At 46.9% G+C, this 23205-nt stretch overlaps 1 protein-coding gene across 1 annotated transcript; it reads right to left on the bottom strand.

Annotated features, from left to right (window-relative positions):
- Positions 1–845: 845 nt before the first annotated feature.
- LOC125946752 (BPTI/Kunitz domain-containing protein-like) lies at positions 846–22818 on the bottom strand. Its single transcript, XM_049670706.1, has 5 exons — positions 22526–22818; positions 15431–15499; positions 13694–13867; positions 2093–2266; positions 846–1045 (listed from the first exon to the last, which is right to left on the bottom strand). Exons 1-5 carry the CDS (start codon positions 22566–22568, stop codon positions 1029–1031), a joined length of 477 nt encoding a protein of 158 aa, XP_049526663.1. The 5' UTR covers positions 22569–22818; the 3' UTR covers positions 846–1028.
- Between the last annotated feature and the right edge of the window lie 387 nt (positions 22819–23205).

The raw sequence follows: 23205 nt of genomic DNA, 5'->3' as shown, positions 1-23205 counted from the left end.
CAATGTTCACTACTGCTTTATGATCGGTGTGATATACACTACTAGACTACCCCATAGTGGGGTAGTCTAGAAAATGAACCGAAGCAGTTACTATGCTGGAAGGGTTTCGAATGACGTCAACTCTCTTTCAAGCAGCTGCATAAGCTTTGCAACAGCTGCAATCTAATCTTACGGACCGCGCCGAGCCTGTTTCCGTTGTTTGCCCGCAGCCCTTATCATCCATCATGTTGGCTCATCACTTTGAAGCTTGTTTTTGTGGTTTTTCTTGCGAAAACGAGTGCTTAGTTGTACGCTGAATGCCTGAATTCAAGTAAGCTATACTGCTATACCTGCAATTGTAAGCGGTTCGTCGGGATCGTTTTTTGATTACAACGACGGACACGACAGAACCCTTGGCTGCTAGAGGTACAAAGCTTCGCTTTAAAACGGTGTGTTCACCTCTAAGTGCACGTTGTAGTCCAGGCTCTTTAGTTGTGCCACGTACATTCCGAACATTTCCGACGGACCGACGGCACTGCTGTTACACTACGCCGTGAAAAACATCGATTGCAGTACCTTGTACGTTTTCGCTGTAAACTTAATGAAATTTCCATGGGAACGAAGACGGGGCACTAGCGGCAGTTGCTGTCATGATTAACCTTGTGAGCTGTAGGTCTGTTTTAATTAAGCCATATGCAAATCGGGTTCGCGGATGCCAGTAGTCAGATATATAAAAGGAGAACTTGGACACTCTTATTCGTCATGTTGTCAGATAGGTGTCACTCTTTATTTAGTCATCCAGCTTAGCGACGCCAGAACTAAAGTGCACAAATTGCCATAGGCCCATCTCTTTTTGTGAATTTCTCGAAAACATTAAGCTATTGTATAAAGCAACAGCCGGTATATGTTAAACTGCTTCTATTTGTTTTATAAACTTTATTTTTCGATGGATTTTCAGTGAAGCAGATACCCGAGTGGCGTAACGCAAATCGCTGACAGTGTTGATGATGTCCACCTTTTTCCTAACCATGACTTGAGCGCCCCTTGTTTCATGCTGGCCGATACTCTGCAATAAAATGAATATTTGCCATAGCGTAAAACAATCAACATAAAAATGAGACCGTAGTTTCGAAAAGCATATATGTGTTAAAAAAGGCAAAAGAAAAGACAAGCTCAAAAAAAGAAACCCCAATAATATACGCGATGCTTTAAGTATCATCTATTACAGTCGTCCTTGTAAGACGCACCGGTTGTGTACAGTGAAGTATATGTCAGAATATACCACGCGTTTTCCTTAGAATACTCAGAATCTTTTTCCTAGCGTGTGTCGCATAGCACATTTCTAATCCTCGAACCGGATTGCTCGAACAGGTGGACATTACTTGCACAATCAATGAAAATGCATCGAAATAAAAGAAAACATTCTAGTGTATACGTGCTAAAACTACAATTATGAGGCACACCGTAATGGATAGGACTCTGGTTTAATTTAGACCGCCTGCGGTTCTTTAACGTGCCCCCAATTTAACGTGCAACCGCAAAGCCCGTACGCCACCAGGGCGGATGGAAATGCATAGTTGACTAATAACCCGGATTTATCTCGTTACTTTTCGGCGATTTCTGCAATTTACGAAGTGTATCCGATGACCTTGTGGGCTATATCCACTTGCCATAAATTCTGAAGGATGACACCGGTTTGGAAATATTGAAACACTTCATACATTGAAACACAAACATAACTGGGGCGCTAAAGTATCTCGTCATCAAAAACTTCGCGAAGGCATGTCTGAAGACTGGTGTTATCCCGAGAATTCGTTTCGAATGGATACGCCTTGCGAGCTCATCAGCTACAATTTGTAAATTGCAATATGTGCCGTAAAATTATTAGTTTGCACGCAATAATTGATCTGTTTATTTAATTATCGCGCTTAAAAACTTTTCCGTGCAACTAATATCCGCCTTTCCGAATAATCCAGGTCAAGGACAAGAACAGTGCTATGCGACAGAGATGTTTCTTTTTAATATATATATTGCGTAAACGCCACAGTACAAACAATGTTAATCCGTATAAGAAACCATCAGTGGCTAGATGCACGTCTTGCAATTTTCTTACTTGAGCACATACGCTGGCATTCTTCGATCTCTCGGAAATTGTTGTCGTTCCCTACGCAGCCACTGTAGTAGAACAGCTCGCACAGTTCGCTGGTGGCGTTGTAGAAATAGCGTTGGTGATTGCTGAAACACAGGCCTCGCTTCTTCGGAAGATAGCAGAATGGCCTTGGGCGTACTGCAACGAATATCGTGATCGCATGAAAAATGTATTTTTCAGACGGGCAAATTCATACAACTTCGAGCTAGTGCAGTTCGCCATCTGTTGTCTTTCGCAGGTTGTCACACGGAAATGTTTAGTAACGTGAGCATTGCACGGGCCGGACTGGAGCCCCACCCGAGCCCGGCCAGAGTACGGCCCGATGGTTCGAGACCTGGGCCGTACCTGGACCAGGCCCGAAATATTCCAGCCCGGTTCGACCCATACTCATAAGATCGCGAGGCACCAGAATGTGTTCACCAGAATAATTTTGGAAGCTGTAGTGTTAGCAAAGGATGGGATCAGAAATAAGCAAATGGTAGGGCTGTTGTATATTTATTTTATTTGTAATGTGCCGCTGATTCTTTTATAATAATGATAGTAGTAGTACTACCACTACTACTAATAATATGATGCTTATTGCTATTCAACGACGATACTATATTCGCTGCACGTTAAAGAACCCCAGGTGGTCCAAATTTCCGGAGTCCCCCACTACGGCGTGCCTCATAATCAGAACTGGTTTTGGCACGTAAAACCCCATAATTTAATTTTTTTTTCGCTGCCACAACTAAGCACGCAGTGTTTGCTAATGAGCAGGTATGTGATGATGATAATAATATATGGGGTTTTATGGCGCAATGTCCAATGATAACCAAAGAGCCCCAATCAATAGTGTAATGTAGTCGATGATGTGGTCAATGACACATAGGAAATGTATAGATGTAGTGTGGCTGTATAGAGGCGTAAGGACAGCCACTGTATAGTGAGCAAAATATATAGATATTGAAGTATGGCAATACCTTGTGAGGTGTGCTATTGACATCAAAAATATGGTTTGAATTGATTGATATATTGAAAAGTATAAATGTCAGTATTACTGCTGCCTTGTTAAGGCCCTCAAACGCAAGGGCCTGGAGGTGCATGCTCTAGAAAACGCTACTATTGCGACAGAAGCCTCTGGTGGGAGGATGTGCTATGAATCAGGTGGGCTAATTACATGTAATACTTCATATTGGACATTTAAAACAGCTTTGGTGCCGAAAAACGGTTGTGCACCAAGAAACATGGCTGGATGGAGAGGATCATGCTGTTGGTAAGCTGCAGGAAAGACCTTTATTCGCTGAGATTCCACTTCCTGGCACTCCAGTAAGACATGGAGTACGGTGAGCCGCTCGCTACATCTTCCACAAATGGGAGGTTCACCACCACTCAATAGGTAAGAATGGGTACCGTATGTGTGCCCTCTTCTTAATCGACAAAACAGGAGATCAGTTCGTATGCCCTCTTGCTATCGACGGGCAGTTACCTAAATGCGGTTTGAATAAATGGACTTTATTCAAGGTAGTCTTTGTCTGAAATGGTTCGTGAAAATTGTCTTAGTTTTTTTCCTACAAAATTGCTGTGAAGTCTGCCGCAGGGATAGCTACATAAGAGTTGTGGCCTTGCGTTGTTATGGACGTAGTAATTTCGTCTGCAAGCATATTACCCGCAATGTGTTTATGGACGGGTACCCAGCGTAAAACGACATGCTGGTTAAAGGCATACATAGGTCAAAGAAACGAAAATAGATGATTTTTAGACAGGATTTTTAAGCTTTCTCATAGACATCAAACCTTACACAACGCTTCGCGAATCTGTAAATATAAATGATTTTTAGAATTTTATTTGCTCGATCTGTTTACAGCCGACAATAATGCATAGGCCTCAGCCGTAAACGTACGTGTTTCCGGAGTCTAAACGTCAGACTCCGAGAAGGATGGACCTGCTGCTGCATAAGACACGCCGGCATGTGATCTCAATGCGTCAGTGTAGTACTCTGGGCATGAGTATTTCGCCTGAAGTTGAAGAAAGTGCATATTAATACGCGTCTTTGGGGCGTCCTTAGTGATCTAAATAAATGATGTCACATTCTATGAGCTGCCACTGCCACGGCGGTAACAGCTTTGCTGGAGACGAGACGATGTTCGAGGAGTGATACAGCCACTTCTTTGCTGAGACTCTGCAGGCGCAACGAGAAAGGCTCTCTCGCTCCAAGTCGATTAAGACAAAGTGTGGCACATGTCAAAGCGTTTACACTCGAGTAAGAAGGATGTTCAGGGTTGGAGTGTACTTTCAAGAAGTATGTGAAACAAGTGTACGACCTTTGCTGTTGGAGTGACCACTCATAAATATTCTGCATATACATTTTCTAAAGATATTCAAGTAATATTCTATAAATAATATAATATAGTAATACAATATAATATTATAATATAATATAAATATTCTACATAGGCTCTTGTAGACGTTCATGAGGCAGTTCCTGTCACGGCCCCTGTTGTATGCGCAACAGGGGTCGTGAATCAGTAGATTCACTGTCTTTAAGCATTTGACCTTCAGGTGCTTTATTTGGGGAACCAAAGATAGTTTGGAATCAATTATGATGCCTAAGAAATTATGCTCGGTAGTTACAGGTCTACGCTGTCCATACATCTGAAGAATGTGTTATGGGACTGTGCCCCTCTCTCTTTCTTGTGAAAAGAACACAATCACTTTGCTGGGGGTTAACTCGGAACCTATTTTTGCCTGCCCACTTAAAAATCTTATTCAAGCCATGGTGCGTCTCTCGCACACTCTTAAGGTTATAGGATTTGTATCCCATTTGTACATCGTCGATGTAGACGTAATAAAACATGGCTGGTGGTAGTGAAGCCGGTAGTGTGTTCATCTTCCCGATGAAAAGCGTGCTGCTCAGCACTCCTCCATAGGGTACAGCAGTGTTCTGCGTAAAGGGACGGGACAACAGATTGACGAACTTGACGCGAAAAGTGCCATCGACCAAGTAGGTTTCTATTACGTTCAGCATGTTCCGCGGATGCCCATTGCCGACAGGTCTCGCAGGATTCCGTAACGCCACGTTGTCTCCCAAGCGTTTTTCTTTTCATATCGAGAAATACGAATGAGAATTAATTATGTACGAACGCATCTCGAATGTTCGCTTCGATGCGCACGACATGGTCGGTTGTAGACCCGCCTTATCTGAAACGGCATTGATAATGATCGAGCATTTTTGATGCATTCAAGGAAATATAGAAGACGACGATGGGTAATTTTCTTGGCCAGCTTGCTAAGACAACTTGTAAAGCCCGGCCCACATGGAGCGAACTTTCACGGCGAACTTCGTGCGGCCCGTACCAGCGCGGCGGAACGCCAGCGTGTCGCCGCCGTGCTGCACCCACATACGGCGAAAAACAGGCAGCAGCCGCCGCCACGATTTCAATGTTGCTAGAAACAGCGTGATTCCATTCCCAGTGAAATGCAGTGAAAAAGTTTTGTATCTGCAACTGAACCATATTGGTCGCGCCTGGACAGCTGTGACCAGTCGATCATTGTACGCGATGCGCGCCGCTTTTGTCGCCATGTTCGCTCTTTGGCTGGCTAGCCGATTCAAATGCGGCGGCATGCCGTTGGACGCGACCGCGCCCTGGTTGGTCCGCGCTGACAGCCTTCATTTGCCGCGTTCCGGCGAGCGGTTGACCGCCTGCGAACATATTGCCACCTGTAGGTAGTGGGTCGGTGGCAAGAGTGGGTCGAACCCAAGAGAACAAAGAAGACCGCGCGCCTCTTCCCTGCTCGAGAGCCAGCCCAGACGGACGCGTTTTCCAGGAGCCAGCTGCTGTACGGTTTATTAAACCTACAGGCCCTCAGACATTTCACACTTGAATATATGTCGAAAGAATATGACTCCTCGATGAATGTGTATACAGACGGATCGGTCTCGTCGTATGCGTCTGGTGCAGCTTTCGTCGTGCCTGCGCATCAAGTCATTCGGCGGTTTCGTCTGTGTAACGACTACAACATCTGCGGAACTAGTGGCAATCAGAGAGGCCGTTCAATATATTTCGCAACAGCCTCCTCAAGTATGGACAGTCTTCAGTGACGCAACATCGGCTCTACAACTTCTTAGACTGGTGTTGAAAGAACGCGCTTACAGAGTGTTGGCTCTTCAAACTGCCGAGCTATACACTTTAGCGCAAGAAAACGGCCACCACATCACATTTCAGTGGATTCCCAGTCACTGTGGTATACACGGCAACGAACTGGCTGATGCCGAAGCGAAGAAAGCACTCGAAGAACCACAGTCAATGCTTGCAATTCCTTTTTCAAGAGCGGACGCCAACTGCCTCCTCTCCAGTGTCATCCGAAAATCGACAGAAAAGCACTGGGACAATCCGGATAACCGACACAGACGACTACAGAGATTGGGCCCTACCATGAAATTTAGGCTACCACCGAAAATTCAACGCAGCTGTGCCAGTCTTCTGCACAGACTAAGGCTGGGGGTAGCGTTTACGCGCGGATAAGTACACCTCATGCGACGCACTGAGTCTCCAGACTGTGAGTTGAGCCATGTAAATGTAAATAGGCCATGTGCTTTGTGACTGCCCTAAGTACGCGGAAGAGCGTCAAAGGTTGAAGAATGACCTTACGCGTCTCGACAGCCCACCGTTGTCGGAGGAAGTTATTTTAGGCCCTTGGCCAGACGCTCAGTCGAGTTTCAAGGCCATCCAGGCGCTACTGAACTTTTTAAAAAGTACGGGCCTGGACTGTAGGCTTTGAGCATGCCAAATTGCTTGCCATATGTGTTATATCCTCTCTCGTCATCGTTACCTATCATGCGCCTCTTTCTTCCCTCTTTATTTCCCTCTCCCCCTTCCCCCAACGCCGAGTAGCTGGCTACAGGAATTTACCTCAGGCCGACCTCTCTGCATTTCGCATCATGAAACTTCTCTCTCTATCTCTCTCTCTCTACAATACTACTTCTGAAGGCTCGTGACAATATCTAGCCCGCCGGGCGGACGTCGCGCGCGGCCGTGCGCCAGATTTTCGCAAGAAAATCGCTCCATGCGGGTCGGGCTTAAGAGCTATAGGGCGGTAGCTTGAGACCAGCGATGGGTCTTTTCCTTGTTTCAAAACGAGGACAACAATCGCTTCTTTCCATGTGGATGGAAGGTATCCGGCAGCACAAATAGCGTTGAAAAGTGCGAGTAGTGTCAGTCGTGGATCAGTGTGTACGTTCTTAATTATGTCATACCTCATACTGAGAGGTCCCGGTGCAGAGCTCTTGCAAGTGATAAAGGCTCAACTCGGCAATACTGAAAGGACGGTTTTATGGTTCGTTCTGCCGGCATTTACGTACGAATGGCTTGCATTCTTCTATTTGTATTTGAGGAAGGATTGTGAAGAGTAGATTGAGCTTGGTACACTTTCAAAGTGCTCCCCAAGAGACTATGCCTGGACTTGCACGGTATTCCCTTGATCTTTCACCAGATGAAGCAGATGGATTTGTTGTGCCATAGCCTTCTTAGGCCATTCCACTTTCGCCTCCTGTGTGTATGGACTTACACCTGAGAGATACGTCACCTGCCTTCCTCTCTATTCCTGACGTCGTGCGCGTCTTCGCTGTGATTTAGTGCGCTTAAATTCAATGATATTGTTACGGCGCAACCAAGAGTAGCGCCTATCCGAAAAGGACGATTTGACCTGTAGGGGTAGAATCGGTCTGGCCAGCCATCTTGTTTATGTATCGTTGTCTATCTTGTATATATTGCAAATACACCTGTATATGTGACTTCCGCAACGTAACAAATTGGTGGATGTGCGGGGTACCCACGAGAAACCACAACGGAGATCCGAAGCGGTCGTCACCTCAGACAGGACCACATGACGGACGAAACAGGACCCCAAATGTGGTGCCCCGCATCAATGCCTACAACCCCGACGGTTGTCCTGGCTCAGCCTCTGGATCCAGGAACGTTCTGCGGCACCTACACCATTGATGTAGAAGACTGGATCGCCACGTTTGAGCGTGTAAGTGCCCACAACCAATGGCGTTCCACGATTATGTTGGCTAACTTGGTCTTCTACCTACAAGGCACGGCGAAAATGTGGTATGACAACCACGATGACTAAAGGCGTTATCGAGACATCTTGCAGTCCGGCGGTGTCCGTCTTTTCAAGAAGGTCGGAAGTTGGCGCTTTTGTGTCGATTACAGACACGTCAACAAAATCACGTGCAAGGATGTCTACCCCTTGCCGCGTATTGATGACGCTTTGGACTGCTTGCACGAAGCCAAGTACTTTTCATGCATAGACCTTCGATCAGGCTATTGGCAGATCTCAGTAGATGACATGGACCGTGAGAAAACTGCATTCGTAACTTCTGACGGCATCTGCCAATTATACCGTGGTTATGCCGTTCGGCCTTTGTAATGCCCCAGCAGCCTCCAAAAGAATGAGGCACTCCTTACTTCCCGGCTATAAATGGTCCATATGTTTTTGTTATCTAGACGATGCGATAGTCTTTTCACCAACTTTAGTGAGTCCTCTCACGCGTCTGTCGGCCATTCTTGCTGTTTTCCGACACGCCAACCCTGCAGTTGAACTCATCCAAGTGCCAGTTTGGACGTCGTCAAATTACCGTTCTCGGCCATCTCGTCAGTGCCGCTGGCGTTCAACCCGACCCTCACACTGAGATTCGCGCTGTCCAGAACTTTCCTGTTTTCGTCTTCCACCGCAGATGTAAGAAGCTTTGTAGGACTGTGCTCGTATTTACGTCGTTTCGTCAAGAATTTCGCCGAAACCGCCGGCCCACTCACCGCCTTAATTAAGCATGATGTTACTTTCACATGGAGCCATGCTCAAACCAAAGCCTTCTCCGCCCTTGTACGCTATCTAACGGCTCCCCCATTGCTGGCTCATTATGATCCATCTGCCGCCACTGAAATTAACACGGATGCCACTGCCCATGGAATTGGGGCTGTACTCATTCAATGGCAGCGTAACGCCGATTGCATACGCCAGCCGCCTCCTGTCACCCGTCGAGAGGAATTTTTCAATTACTGAACGGGAATGCCTGGCGTTAGTTTAGTCAGTAGCCAAATTCCGCCCCTAATTTAAGGCCGAACATTTTCCGTGGTTACCGATCACCACGCTTTGTGCCGGTTCTCGTCCCTGAAAGACCCCACTGGACGATTGAGCAGATGGGTGCTACGGCTCCAAGAATATTCATTTGCTGTTTTGTACAAGTCAGGCCGCTTGCACAAGGACACCGACTGCCTCTCCCGTCATCCTGTTGACCGCCCTGAAGATGATGCGCACGACACCGACTCTTGCGTCCTGGCCATTTTTGATCTGCGCGACATCCGCACTGAACAACGGCGTGATGACAGCTTACGTGTTCTTATCGATCGTCTCAATTCTGGACTTTTGGAGCCCACACGGGGCATGTTCTTGCTCCGCGCCGACGTTCTCTACCGTCGCAGCTTACGCCCTGAAGGATCAGGGGTCGGATTAACAAAAACATTCCTACGCTAAAGCTGTTCGTTGAAGTAGGTGTCAGCCAATAGTGGTGTTGGACATATAAGTAGCGAAGGCGGCTGGCCAATCGCAAGCAGCACTTACGAATGAAAGGCTTTGTGAATTTGGCCCCAGAATGTTTACTCGTTGTACCACGCCATCTCCGGACTTCAGTACTTGAGCAGTTGCACGACGCCCCTACTGCAGGCCATCTCGGTGTTTCGCGTACTTAAGACCGCGTACGGCGCCGCTTCTAGTGGCCAGGCATCTACCGCTCTGTGTACCGCTACGTTGCAGCCCATGCGCGTTGTCAGCGCCGCAAAATAACCTGCTTTGCTGCCCGCTGGACGCCTTCAACCCATCGATGTGCCCTCCGAAACATTCTTTCGCGTCGGTCTCAATTTTCTAGGCCCTTTTCTGACGACGAAATCTGGCCATATGTGCGTCGTGTCGCGACTGATTATGCGTCCCAGTACGCGATCATGCGAGCTTTGGGCACAAGCTGTGCAACCAAGCTGACAGATATAGTACTTTTACATGACGTCATCCTCCGGCAGCTCCTCACTGATCGCGGCCGCATCTTCTTGTCTCGACTTTTTGAAGACCTACTTCGCTCCTGTTCTGCCGAGCACAAGTTTTTCACCGCCTACCACCCGCAGAAAAACGGACTCACGGAGCGGCTTACTCGCACGTTCACAGACATGCTATCTATGTACGGTCCTGACGACCAGAGTGATTGGGACAGCATGTTACCCTTAGTGACCTTCGACTATAATTCGTCCCGTCACGACACCGCTGGCTTTTCACCCTTTTACTTTCTGTTCGGCCGCCACCCTACTTTGCCCTTTGACACACTGCTTCCTTCCTCGACGAACACTATCGCGGCCGCATCTTCTTGTCTCGACTTGTTGAAGACCTACTTCGCTCCTGTTCTGCCGAGCACAAGTTTTTCACCGCCTACCACCCGCAGAAAAACGGACTCACGGAGCGGCTTACTCGCACGTTCACAGACATGCTATCTATGTACGGTCCTGACGACCAGAGTGATTGGGACAGCATGTTACCCTTAGTGACCTTCGCCTATAATTCGTCCCGTCACGAGACCGCTGGCTTTTCACCCTTTTACTTTCTGTTCGGCCGCCACCCTACTTTGCCCTTTGACACACTGCTTCCTTCCTCGACGAACACTATCGCGGCCGCATCTTCTTGTCTCGACTTGTTGAAGACCTACTTCGCTCCTGTTCTGCCGAGCACAAGTTTTTCACCGCCTACCACCCGCAGAAAAACGGACTCACGGAGCGGCTTACTCGCACGTTCACAGACATGCTATCTATGTACGGTCCTGACGACCAGAGTGATTGGGACAGCATGTTACCCTTAGTGACCTTCGCCTATAATTCGTCCCGTCACGAGACCGCTGGCTTTTCACCCTTTTACTTTCTGTTCGGCCGCCACCCTACTTTGCCCTTTGACACACTGCTTCCTTCCTCGACGAACACTATCGCGGCCGCATCTTCTTGTCTCGACTTGTTGAAGACCTACTTCGCTCCTGTTCTGCCGAGCACAAGTTTTTCACCGCCTACCACCCGCAGAAAAACGGACTCACGGAGCGGCTTACTCGCACGTTCACAGACATGCTATCTATGTACGGTCCTGACGACCAGAGTGATTGGGACAGCATGTTACCCTTAGTGACCTTCGCCTATAATTCGTCCCGTCACGAGACCGCTGGCTTTTCACCCTTTTACTTTCTGTTCGGCCGCCACCCTACTTTGCCCTTTGACACACTGCTTCCTTCCTCGACGAACACTATCGCGGCCGCATCTTCTTGTCTCGACTTGTTGAAGACCTACTTCGCTCCTGTTCTGCCGAGCACAAGTTTTTCACCGCCTACCACCCGCAGAAAAACGGACTCACGGAGCGGCTTACTCGCACGTTCACAGACATGCTATCTATGTACGGTCCTGACGACCAGAGTGATTGGGACAGCATGTTACCCTTAGTGACCTTCGCCTATAATTCGTCCCGTCACGAGACCGCTGGCTTTTCACCCTTTTACTTTCTGTTCGGCCGCCACCCTACTTTGCCCTTTGACACACTGCTTCCTTCCTCGACGAACACTACCACACTACCACTGAATATGCTCAAGACATCTTCGCCCGGGCTCACACGGCACGCCAGATTGCCGGCTCCCGGCTCACTGAATCTCAGGCCAGCACAGAAGATACGGTACGACAGCCGACATGGGGACGTTCGATTTTTTCCTGGCTTCATTGTGTTCCTGTGGACACCTTGTCGCCGCGTTGGCTTGTCTGAAAAGCTGCTGCCGCGATACACGGGGCCCTGCACGACATTGCGTCAGCTTGGCGATATGAACTACGAGATCGCTCCGCTTGACTCGCGTGTCCACACGGACGTTGTGCATGTGTCCCGGCTGTAACCTTACTTTGCCGCGCGTTTACCTCCCTTATAGTTAACCCCCGTCTGCAAAGGCGCCCTTTGGGAGCTAAGTTACGGCGCAACCAAGAGTAGCGCCAGTCCGAAGAAAATGGTTTGACGTGTAGAGGTAGAATAGGTCTCGCCAGCCATCTTGTTTATATATCGTTGCCTCTCTTGTATATATTCTAAACACACCTGTATATGTGACTTCCGCAACGTAACAATATCTTCTGCATTTGGCGATCTTCGCAATGTGCCCCATGCATTACTCTACCTCTTTCGCACATCTCTGCAGCCTTCATTCCAGAAGGGAACACGTCTTTTAAATGAAACACCATTCGTCTGTGCGATAAACTTTCCAGCAGCATCACTAATGAAAGCGGTAAAATATGTTACAGCATCATCTCTTCTAAAATTGTTTATTAGATCTCGTATAAGATCATTCTTTAAAACGTTCCCACTCAGCCGATGCTAATTTCAATCGAAGAATATGAAGCGGGCTGTCGTGCTGCGGTTATTAAGTAAGTTACAGGGAAGTTGTCACTTCCGAAAGAATACTTAATGACATTGTATTCCAGGTGAGGGAGAAGAGAAGCAGAGACAATTGCCAGATCTATCGATGAATACGAGTTTTCTTGGACGTTGTAACAGGTCCGTCGCTCCTTATTAAACAGGCGTGCACGAGAGGTCAGAAGAAGAAGAACAAATCAACTTTACTTAAAAAGCCGGCACTCAGAAGAAAATTTTCAATGAGTCGACCTATTGTGTCACAACGGGGGTCTCCCCACAGGGTGTTGTGAGCGTTAAAATCACCCACGAGTATGTAGGGTTCCGGCAGTTGATCTATGAGGTTATACAAATTAGTTTTTCCGAGTTGGTATTAAGGGGGAATATATATGGAAGAGACAGTAACCAACTTATAATAAAAAAACTGCTTGGACTGACACGGCCTCAGGAACCGCCGAATGGCTACATGTCCACAAGCTACAGACTTGCCGCGATAAGGTTCAACCGCCATGTGTTTGGGTCTGTGGTGTCGCAACACACCAAACGCCTACTGACGCAGACGACCCTGCAGGCGCAGGTATATCTACGAAACAGATTAATCAAGACTACAGACGTGTCCATGCAACCTAAAAATATAAAAGAAAAAAAATGTTAGCACTAGTTCAAACAATAAATATTATTTTGTCCACATTGAGATCACTGAATAACACTACCAGAGAAACCACATTACACACATTAATCAAACATTAACGCATATGCATATCAAAATCAACCAATAAGTATATGTGCTGCAGCAACAAATTGCCGTTGCGTGCCTACTTAGTCAGGCTTTCGTTGCTGTTTTTTTAGTTATCAAACCTGTGGCACATTCGAGGTCTGTCATGATCAAAAGGTTCTTTTATTATCGGTGGGTTTGTGGAAGTCTATGTATTTCCTGTGCTTTCAAGAAATAAACTTTTGTGGGAACTCAACCCTTGTCCTTGTTCACGAGGTTGGCCACCGAATAAATCTCGGAAGGATATCCAATCCCCTCCTTGTAGCGTAAAAAAAGTGTTCAATACGTAGTATGGTTACGATAAATCTGCGTAGAAACTCCATTCCTCGGAGTGGGAAACTTACGCTGACAATTGACTCTGCAGTCGTCGTGAGTCTCATAGTTATTGACGTTACCCTGGCAGCCTCCGTAAACAAATTCCTGGCAGGTCTTGTTCTGAGGATCGAAGTAGTATCGAGTGTGGGATTCATTGCACGGTCCTTTGTCTGGAGGATCCGAGCAGGTAAACTCGTTGTGAGCTGTAAACAAGCAACAAGTGAAACCAGCAAGTTAAACAAAGTTATATCTGAATATTACCAGCACCCACAGCTTACTCACAGAATATTGGAATCAGTACAATTGCAATCTGAAATATTGACGGACGCACATTGTTTATCTTTTTATTGTAAACCTATGTTCTACGCTAGCGTCTTATTAGGCTTGATGATGCAATCGTACGAGATTGACTCAATCTTTGTTGACATCTCTAAGTATAAGGCAGCCATTTACCAAAGTAATTTCGGAGAGCCGCACGCGCTCATATTTGCATATTTCGAGTGCTTAGCTGTAATGCATGCATGTATTAAGTGATTAATCTCACCAGTTACGCTTATCATTATTTTCATTTACTCGCCCAATTCTTTGGCGCAAGATTCACAGACCAAAACTAGCGCCAGAACGTTAGTGTTTCTTACAACACCGTACGCAGCCTCCCGCCGTGGTTGCTCAGTGACTATGGTGTTGGGCTGCCGAGCACGAGGTCGCGGGATTGAATCCCGGCCACGGCGGCCGCATCTCGATGGGGGCGAAATGCGAAAACACCTGTGTACTTATATTTAGGTGCATATTAAAGAACCCCAGGTGGTCCAAATTTCCGGAGTTCACCACTACGGCGTGCCTCATAATCAGATCGTGGTTTTGCCGCGTAAAACTCCATAATTAAATTTTAATTTTAACCGTACGAAGCCTGTCGAATTTTTTATTCCTTTATCACTAATTACCGTGAAATACGCATGCACAGCGTGTCGGCCTGCAGATTTTCTGCGCACACGCTAGCATTTCCCGCTTTTCATGCATCCAAATTTACACCGATAAGGAAACAAGGCAACACATTTAAGAACACAGCACGGTTCACGCGTAAAGCAATGCGGAAAACGGACAAGACAAAAATGGTGTGCTCTTCACTACAGGCACTACCATCAACTTACTACCGCTGTTGCCACCATGTGACTCAAATCTAATCCCTCGACATGAACGATGTGCGTATGGAGAACTTGTCTATTGCACAAATTCAAGGAAACCGCAACAATCTTGCTTTTGCGTTCGCCGGGGTAGACCAAAAGTTGATTAGGCTTTTTGTTCACGGCGAAACTGACACTGGTAGCTTCTGGTAGTTCATTTCTCGATGACGTGGCTGAGCGACGCCATCGTCGCATTAGTGCCATCGGGAACTGAAGCCAAGGAATAACCAATTTACTGAGAGGACAAAAATTGCAAGTTTGCTGTCAGGCTGACCACTAAAACCCGTGGGTGATTTCAACAATTATGTGGGGTATAGGCGTTTACTTTTTAGAGAAAAAAATTGTGTATATCTAATCTTCCATCTAAAATACTGCATTTTACATTACCAAGTTTCGCTTCTACAACAATGCTCACAACAGCTTTGGACAAATTATAGTCGTCATAATTTTTATGTCGGTGGTCGCCACACGCAAAATTCGCGTTATGTTTAGTAAAGTTACTGGCCACACACGACGCCTTTGCTATGTGACATGTTTATCACTACTGCGACAATGAAGAAAAAAAGAAAAAGTGATCCACACCTTTATGGCGGAGGACAGCTCCGTACGGACCAAGAGTGGTATTCACTACAGCGGCGACTCCACGGATACCTGCAGAAGAAAACACAGCCTAAAACAGGTCAGTACTTAGCATTCACCGCGTGATTGTAAGTTAACCATGGTAATGATGGTTCTCTTAATTGGAGGCATGTGCTGCCTAGGTGATCTTTGTTGCTCATATCGCCAGGCAGCACATTGGACTGAATCTCGCTGCTCCTGGCTGGAAAAGGCAGCAGCTAATGCGACATCTCGTTGCTCGAGTCGCGCTGACCATATCGCTGTCAGCGTGCGCGGGGGAAAAATGAAATTCAGAAAGCTCTTATAGCGATGACGGTGCGCTTGAAGACGTAGAGCAACACACTTTACTTTATGAGAAAACGTGCGCATAGTTAATGAGTGATTTGTGTTTTCTTTGACGTGAGATCAGTGCATGATTGAAAACACGCCGTCCTTATGGCTGCAATGTAATCGACAGGGAACAATAATCTTGAGAGCCTACGAATTCAACTGCACTCTTTCCCTTTTCGGGTCGCGTCAGTCGAACACAAATATAATTCTTGCAGTCAAAACATTACTTCAGATAACTTTGACCTATCTCTTTTGCTTTCTTCTAGAGAAGGGTAGAAAAAATCTAGTGCAGCGCCTATACAGAATGCAGTCTTGAAGTACGGTAGTTTCACGGACACATGAATAAATTTTTTATGCTAGCGTTATCATTTTATCATGATTCTAAATTGTTATTTCTCTTCGCAATACCCTACAAATAAATTTTGGAATGCTTCATTGTTGTCGTGCAAGCTGGTTAGCCTCCCGTTTAATGCGAGCAAGTGCATGCCGCTCATTTGAACTACAGCTCCTTAGGTTCGGCACTTGTGAGTCTGCGGAAGCAGGCGCACAAGCGCCGTAAAAAGTGCACAAGTGCACCTTTTACTTTGTGCTGGTCCCCCGGTTTGGTCTATGACGCTCTAATGTTGCTCACGTCACTTCATTACCTTAATCTCGCGTTCCCTCCTACTCGCAACTATACACCAGAACATGCTGTGCCTGTAGGCGGACGCCGTATGTTTTGCTATGATGATGGTGATAGTGTCAGGCGCTGCCTGGGGTTGACCGGAACGGCGCGGACAACTACGCGACACAGCGCGCTTGGGGTTTTCAGTAGCCTGCGATGCCGGGTTCCAAAAGCGATGCTTCCATCTGGTAGTTTCTGGCAGTGTGTCGGAACGGAACGAAAACAAAAATGAAACAAAACAGTATTCTTGACCGGAACGAAAACGTAACCGAAACGTTATTTATTATTTTGTTTCGGAATTAAACCAAAATATATTTTATCGATTTTCGGTACAAAGCGGGCAAGTCGGCAATCCGAAACAGCCGACGTCAAGCAATGTCAGCATTAGCGCGTATCTAAGGCAGGGATAGTGCGGCCGATAGCCGACCGAGCGCTCAACTGATCTAAGCCAGTACCTCGGTGCACTCCGATCGGCATCGTAGCAAAACCCAGGGCTTGCGCGCTGAAGAGCTTATCGTTTCGTTTTCTACGGTTACAACGCTTTGTTACGGAAGCTTTAGCTTCGTGAAGTTTGTTTTACTGAAACAGCGGTCTCGCATTTCGGCCAGTACACTCGTTGACGTGCTGCTTCTTAGATCACGCTCAGTGCCTTGACTGAAGGCATTGAGCATGACCTCAGAATTCATAATTCCCTTATTGAGAAAAATAAACACTATGTTCTTGTCCTTACCTTGCTTCGAAAATTTTTGCATGCTAACAAAAACCGTTATCAATAAGGACCATTTCTTTTTTCATTTCTTTTTCGTTCCGGAGTAGAAATGGAACGGTACTTTTTTTTCATTGGATCGAAACAGTGGACCAAAACGAAAAAAAAAAAACTTCGTTCCTACACCCTCGTTGCTGCAGGCCGGTAAATGGGCCTTTTTTACCACGATCACTTTTCTGATGACATAATTATACCATGGAGCTAATACAGCGAGGGCACACTGCAGTGTTGTCTGCTTAAGCGGAGCAACAACGTCGACCGCTTCACTGTAGCTTCAACGACGTGCCAAGCTTTTTTCTTCTGCGAGATCTGCGTAGTTGTACAACTTTGAAGGGTCTGAGGCAGGTGTCTGGAAGAGACTGGACGACATCTACTACGCTGTACTGTGTTTTTTTAAAATGTGCCGTGCGCTACCACCAAACTTCGTGTGACATTTTTACCCAGCTTTTGTCATCTCGATCGTGTTCTCTTAGCATACGACAATGGAGATGGGTAGAATAAAGTCTTTTTCTGTTTTGCATGTTGAACACAGTCGCAGGCAAAGCTAAAACGTCTATCTGTTTACGTAAATTAAGTCTTAGACACGAAGTAAGCATTAGGCGGCATGCGCTGGCTAGGCTGTATTCACACTGACAACCGACACACTCAGAAACATAACCAATTAGTGGGCCAGTGCAGCCGTGTACGAAAGCAAAGCATTACATTTTAAATCGCGTGTGCGGCCTGTTGCAGGCATTTTATTATTTTACCCTCGCAGTCGATAGAGAACGCACCATAATTTGCGTATCCACGTACGACACCACCGAAGGAGGCACCAGCTCTGTTAGGATCAACTGAACATGCTTCTCGTGCAGCTAAGTGAGAGTATCGCGCTATTATAGTCGTTCTAGCACCCCGACATTGCGCGATCACGCGTACTCGAGTGTGCCTCATTCTTGTGCATGAACAACACGTACATGGCACGGAAGCCGGTAAGTGCTGTGCAGTATTGTTGCACTTGCAGTAACGGAACAATCGCTGCGCAAGTTTCGAAGCCGACACCCACACCCGATCGCTTTAAGCTCCGTTTTCTTTTGTGTTCAGAACGCAGTTTTGAGTACTGCTTTGACTTCCGTGGTCGTTCTGTCGAGAAAGTGAATAGAATAGAGCCAAACGAAAGAAGCATAAAAGCCGTAAACAGCAGTGTTATTGCAGGGCCGCAGCGCAGGAAGGCAGGACGTGCGCTGTCGCGCTGTTTACTGCAGTAAAGTAATACGCACCCGAGCGAACTTGCTGAATACGAATTCTTTACTGTTTAAGCGACTAATCCCGTAGTGTTTTTCAAGCGCCGCAAAAAAAGAAGAAAAAGCGTCACAGGCCTGCGCAGTACCCGCACCAAAGTCACAGCGTAAGCTGAAGAAGCGGCTCCATAAGAGTTAATTTTCTGCATCCAGAACTACAGGGCATTCGCAGCGAAGTGTCTTCGCGTCCTGACGAGAGCAATTTCAACTGTCCGCCCGGCGTCGAAGGCGAGATGTGGCTTGCGCCGCAACACGCCGGGCTCTGCACTGCAGTCTGCTTTGAAACGCGGCGAGGCCGATGCCACCTAACCAGATTGATTTAATCAAGTACACAATATATATATTTGCTAGCACTTTTGTATACACATCATTGAAATTCTTTTCCTTCCTCAAACCGCTACCTGTGCATCTGCTGCATGGCGTGCCACCTGATGTAATAATATGCGAATTCAATGCACAGTCTGCACGTATATCGGCGCTACGCGGCGCGCTTGTCTCACCACGTGCTTCCTCGCGCGCTAGGGCGTGCTTATAGGGCATTTTCCCGCTGCATGCTAGCAAGCGTTGGCGTGGCTCAGTGGTAGAGTAGCTGGAACCCAGGTTCGATCCCGGCGAGGGCTGTGGCAAGGACATATTCATTACCCCGTGGTTGTCCGTAGAGCCAACAATGCACAGTGTCTACGAACGAACAGCTTTTTTACATAGCGCTTCTCAGGCAATGCGGAAAAATTCATGAGCCATTCCACTCTGTGAAGGTGGATGACCAGCGAAGCCGTTTAGCACACGACACAAAGGTGACACAGAATTTTGAACAAAGGTACGAACATATTTATTGTCCCGATTGGTGGTCATTGTGACGATAGGTACGCACACACATTCGCGTATCACATCTGTTATCAAATCTGTCCGTCACGTAAGATTAGATTATGGGGTTTTACCTGCCAAAACCACGATCTGATTATGAGGCACGCCGTAGGGGTGGAGCTCCGGAAAATTTTGACCACCTGGGGTTCTTAATGTGCACCTAAATAAGTACACGGGTGTTCTCGCATTTCGCCCCTATCGAAATGCGGCCGCCGTGGCCGGGATTCGATCCCACGACCTCGTGCTTAGCAGCCCAACACCATAGCCACTAAGCAACCGCGGCGGGTCTGTCACGTAAGACAATGAATGGTTCATGCCCCCTTAAGCAATGGCTCATCCCCCCGTCAACGCGGCCTCCCATTACGACGACATAAGAGAAGTGAAATTCCACGCTGGAATGATGAGCGGCAACGGAGCCAGCTGTGGAAGAAGACGACGACGTAAGCGTGAGCAGTGGCACAAGCGCGTTCGTTCGGTTGCCACTCCCCAACGTTCTCGCCGGGAAAGCACCGCGTCAGCACATTGACCGCCTTTAGCCGTCGCACTTCCGACTGTATGTCGTTGATTTCTAAGAGGTCGTTATCGAACCATCCGTAATTACATACTCAGGAGCTTGGTCAGAAGATGCGATCGAGAAAGTCTCTTTTGAACCTTGCGTAGGCACCCTCGAATCCCGGCATCGAGCCCACGCCGCGTGGACGTCTCTTTGCGGCATTCTGGGCGTCGCGATATAAGAGAAGGTGTTACGTATCAGGGGCGGCAGAAGACTACCCTCTTTCGACGTCATTTGCAGCGAAGCAAGCAGATATGCGGCCAATTTTTTAGGGGTGAGTTCTTCCGCGCGGACGCCGAAAAATCCCGGATCCTAGCCATAGACAGCTTCGCTGTAAAAGAAATTACCGCCCATCCACTCCCGCGAAGGTGGTTGGTCAGCGAAGACCCGCCGTGGTGGCGTAGGGGCTTTGGCGTTGCGTTGCTAAGCCCGAGATTGTGGGATCTAATCCCGGCCGCGGCGGCGGCCGCATTTCGATGGGGGCCAAACGCAGAAACACCCGTGAATTGTGTGCACGTTAAAGAACCTCAGGTGGCCAAAATTAACCCGTAGTGCCCCACTGCGGCGTGCCTCATAATCAGATCGTGGTTCTGGCACGTAAACCTCCCAAATTTAATTTTTGGTAACCGAAGCTGTAGATATGTCACGCCTAAGATAGGGCAACTTGTGAAACACCGACCCCATGATGTGCGCCCATTACTCACATTGTTCTTCAAAGTTATATATGACACAAAGACACGTTTCAATGTAGGTTACGAAACCTTAATTTTATTCATTACCTTAAAGTTACTGCTATAACTGCTTTGTGGTCGCTATGATACACACTGATGTTTTCCGTTCTTATTTGAGAAATGTTTTGGTCAAAGTTCAATCGATGGGTGACCCGTGTACGCTAGCTGGTTGACTCTGATCGTTGAAGTAACCGAGGCCAAACTCTTCCACGAAGTGGGTGAACCATTGCTTTGTTTCCGGTTTTGAGATGTCTACGTTAAAGTCTCCGACAACGGCCACCGGAGAGGGACTGGCGGTAACGTACGTTGATCAACGCGCAAGGGCGCGCGCCTCGTCATGAATCACGTGGTGTGGCGACTTTTTTCATTTGTGCGTTTAGTATTGAAACCAAAGCTGTGCTGTATCCTCCTGAGGCACGAACACAACTATGAGACACGAACACAATCTCGACTGCGGCGGCCGCATTGCGATAGAGATGAAATGCAAAAAATGCCCGCGCACCGTGCACTGCGTGCACGTTATAAAACCGTAGGTGATCAAAATTATTCCGGAGTCCCCCACTACAGCGTGTCTCACAATCAGATAATAGTTTTGGAACGTGAGGTCCCAGAATGAAAAAAAATTAAAAAAAAGCATTTCTGGGGAAATTTGGATACATTTTTATAACCTGATATTTGACACCATGCGCTGAAGAAGCAGTACACAGATGTTTTATTAGGGGCGAAGCACCTTAGGGCCGAGCCTTGTCCCTCGTAGTTCGTAGCTCTGGTTGGCATGGAGACCTCTATGTATGTATGTATGTATGTATGTATGTATGTATGTATGTATGTATGTATGTATGTATGTATGTATGTATGTATGTATGTATGTATGTATATATATATATATATATGTATGTATGTAGTGTATGTGTAGTATATGTGTGTGTGTGTGTGTGTGTATGCCAAGCTCCGGCTTCTGCAACCGGAAACCGTCTTCCGCTTCCGGTTCCGGAAGCCAGTTTCCGGCTTCCGGAGAACGCTCCCGGCGTTTTGCCCGAATGATCCCCCGGTGCTTCGCCCACTCATCATCATTCACTTCGTGGATATGCGGTGTTTTTTTCACAGCACCTTGCGCACGGAATCGAAGCCACTGCATGCTGCGCTGTAGCAGAACGCCATTGCCATACCAACGTCTCCTAGATAGCACAAGGCCTGCACACTTCGATCCATGACGTCATTCTACCTTGCCCGACTTCCATAGAATCTCATGAGGATGCTCCCGAGTGAACCGCTGTGATGTTGAGGTCACCGCTATCGTCACGCCGGGCTTAGCAGTGGAAATTTCGGTCCATGTAGCGTTACGTCATAAAGCAGTGTGCAAAGTCCTATACTATCGAGGAAGCGTAGGCCATACACCAGCCGTGTTCACTGACAATGCAATTTGGTTTTATTTTTGCATGGAGGAAGGTCATCATCTTCAACATCAGCCTATATTTATGTCCACTGCAGGATGAAGGCCTCTCCCTGTGGTCTCCAATTACCCCTGTCTTGCGCTAGCTTATTCCAACTTGCGCCTGCAAATTTCCTAATTAGTTAGGTTACCGGAGCAAAATAGTCATGTCGTGATACCCAGCGCATAAAGTCTCCTAAGATGCCTCTGAAGGAAGCACGAAGTGGCAATAGGAAAATGTTCAGCCACAAAAGTTTACATCTGTTATCACGCTTAACTGTAACACTACAGGCGACAGGGTAGAGACCTGTTAACGCATATATTCGTTATTTTACCCAGAGCTAAGTCAACAGTGGTCAAGTGATGCGTGTTTAGGGTGGTTTTGTTTTAGATTTATTCTGGAAATTTTCGCTACGGAAGAAATATTGTTGCGACTCACCGCATGTGATGCAGATGATTGTCAGTAACACGAATGTCTTCATGATGGGCAGGGAAAGTGCGCCAAATCGATGAACCGGCGCTAGGAGTCTGGTTGTAGGCTAGAATACACAGAAGATAGCCGTCGTGCTTTTGCGCACCGTCTCGCAGAAAACGCGCTTCTTCCGAAAAACGATTATCAGTTGGCCTTGTTGCTATGACAGCAATGATTACTGCCTTGTAAGGGCACTTGAGAACGGCTACGTGGCTACAAGAAGCGAAAAGGTCTAAATATGAATATGCACTGGCCTGGCCCTACTTCTCGTTTATACATGTATAATGAGAATTTATATAACGAATTTGCTTGTTTAACGAAATAAAGTGCGCGTCAGTGGCGACACTTTCCCCTTTCAGAACAAAACCTTACGCCAAAGAGCATGCGTGACTCTCTTGTAACATTGCTGTGGCAACATGCAAGTCATGGATGCAAGTCGTATATATATATATATATATATATATATATATATATATATATATATATATATATATATACAGGGTGTTTCAGCGAACACTTTCGAAATTTATTTAAATAGATACGGACACGAAATCTGAAAATTTTACCAAAATGCTGAAAATGAATCCTCCGTGTGTGATTATATAGAAAAGAAGTAGTCACTTAGTTAATTTTGGAGCCGATGGCTT

The sequence above is a fragment of the Dermacentor silvarum genome, chromosome 7, assembly GCF_013339745.2.
Source record: "Dermacentor silvarum isolate Dsil-2018 chromosome 7, BIME_Dsil_1.4, whole genome shotgun sequence".
In the NCBI taxonomy this organism is placed as follows: domain Eukaryota; kingdom Metazoa; phylum Arthropoda; class Arachnida; order Ixodida; family Ixodidae; genus Dermacentor; species Dermacentor silvarum.
The sequence above is the reverse complement of the archived record's forward strand: the minus strand, read 5'-3'. Positions and strand labels throughout refer to the sequence as shown.

Excerpts from the sequence above, each read along its gene's own strand:
- LOC125946752 (XM_049670706.1), bottom strand. The coding sequence starts at position 22,568 with ATGAAGACATTCGTGTTACTGACAATCATCTGCATCACATGCG. Across the intron at positions 15,500-22,525 it reads AATCATCTGCATCACATGCG|GTATCCGTGGAGTCGCCGCT; the intron begins GTGAGTCGCAAC and ends TTTCTTCTGCAG. Across the intron at positions 13,868-15,430 it reads AGCTGTCCTCCGCCATAAAG|CTCACAACGAGTTTACCTGC; the intron begins GTGTGGATCACT and ends GCTTGTTTACAG.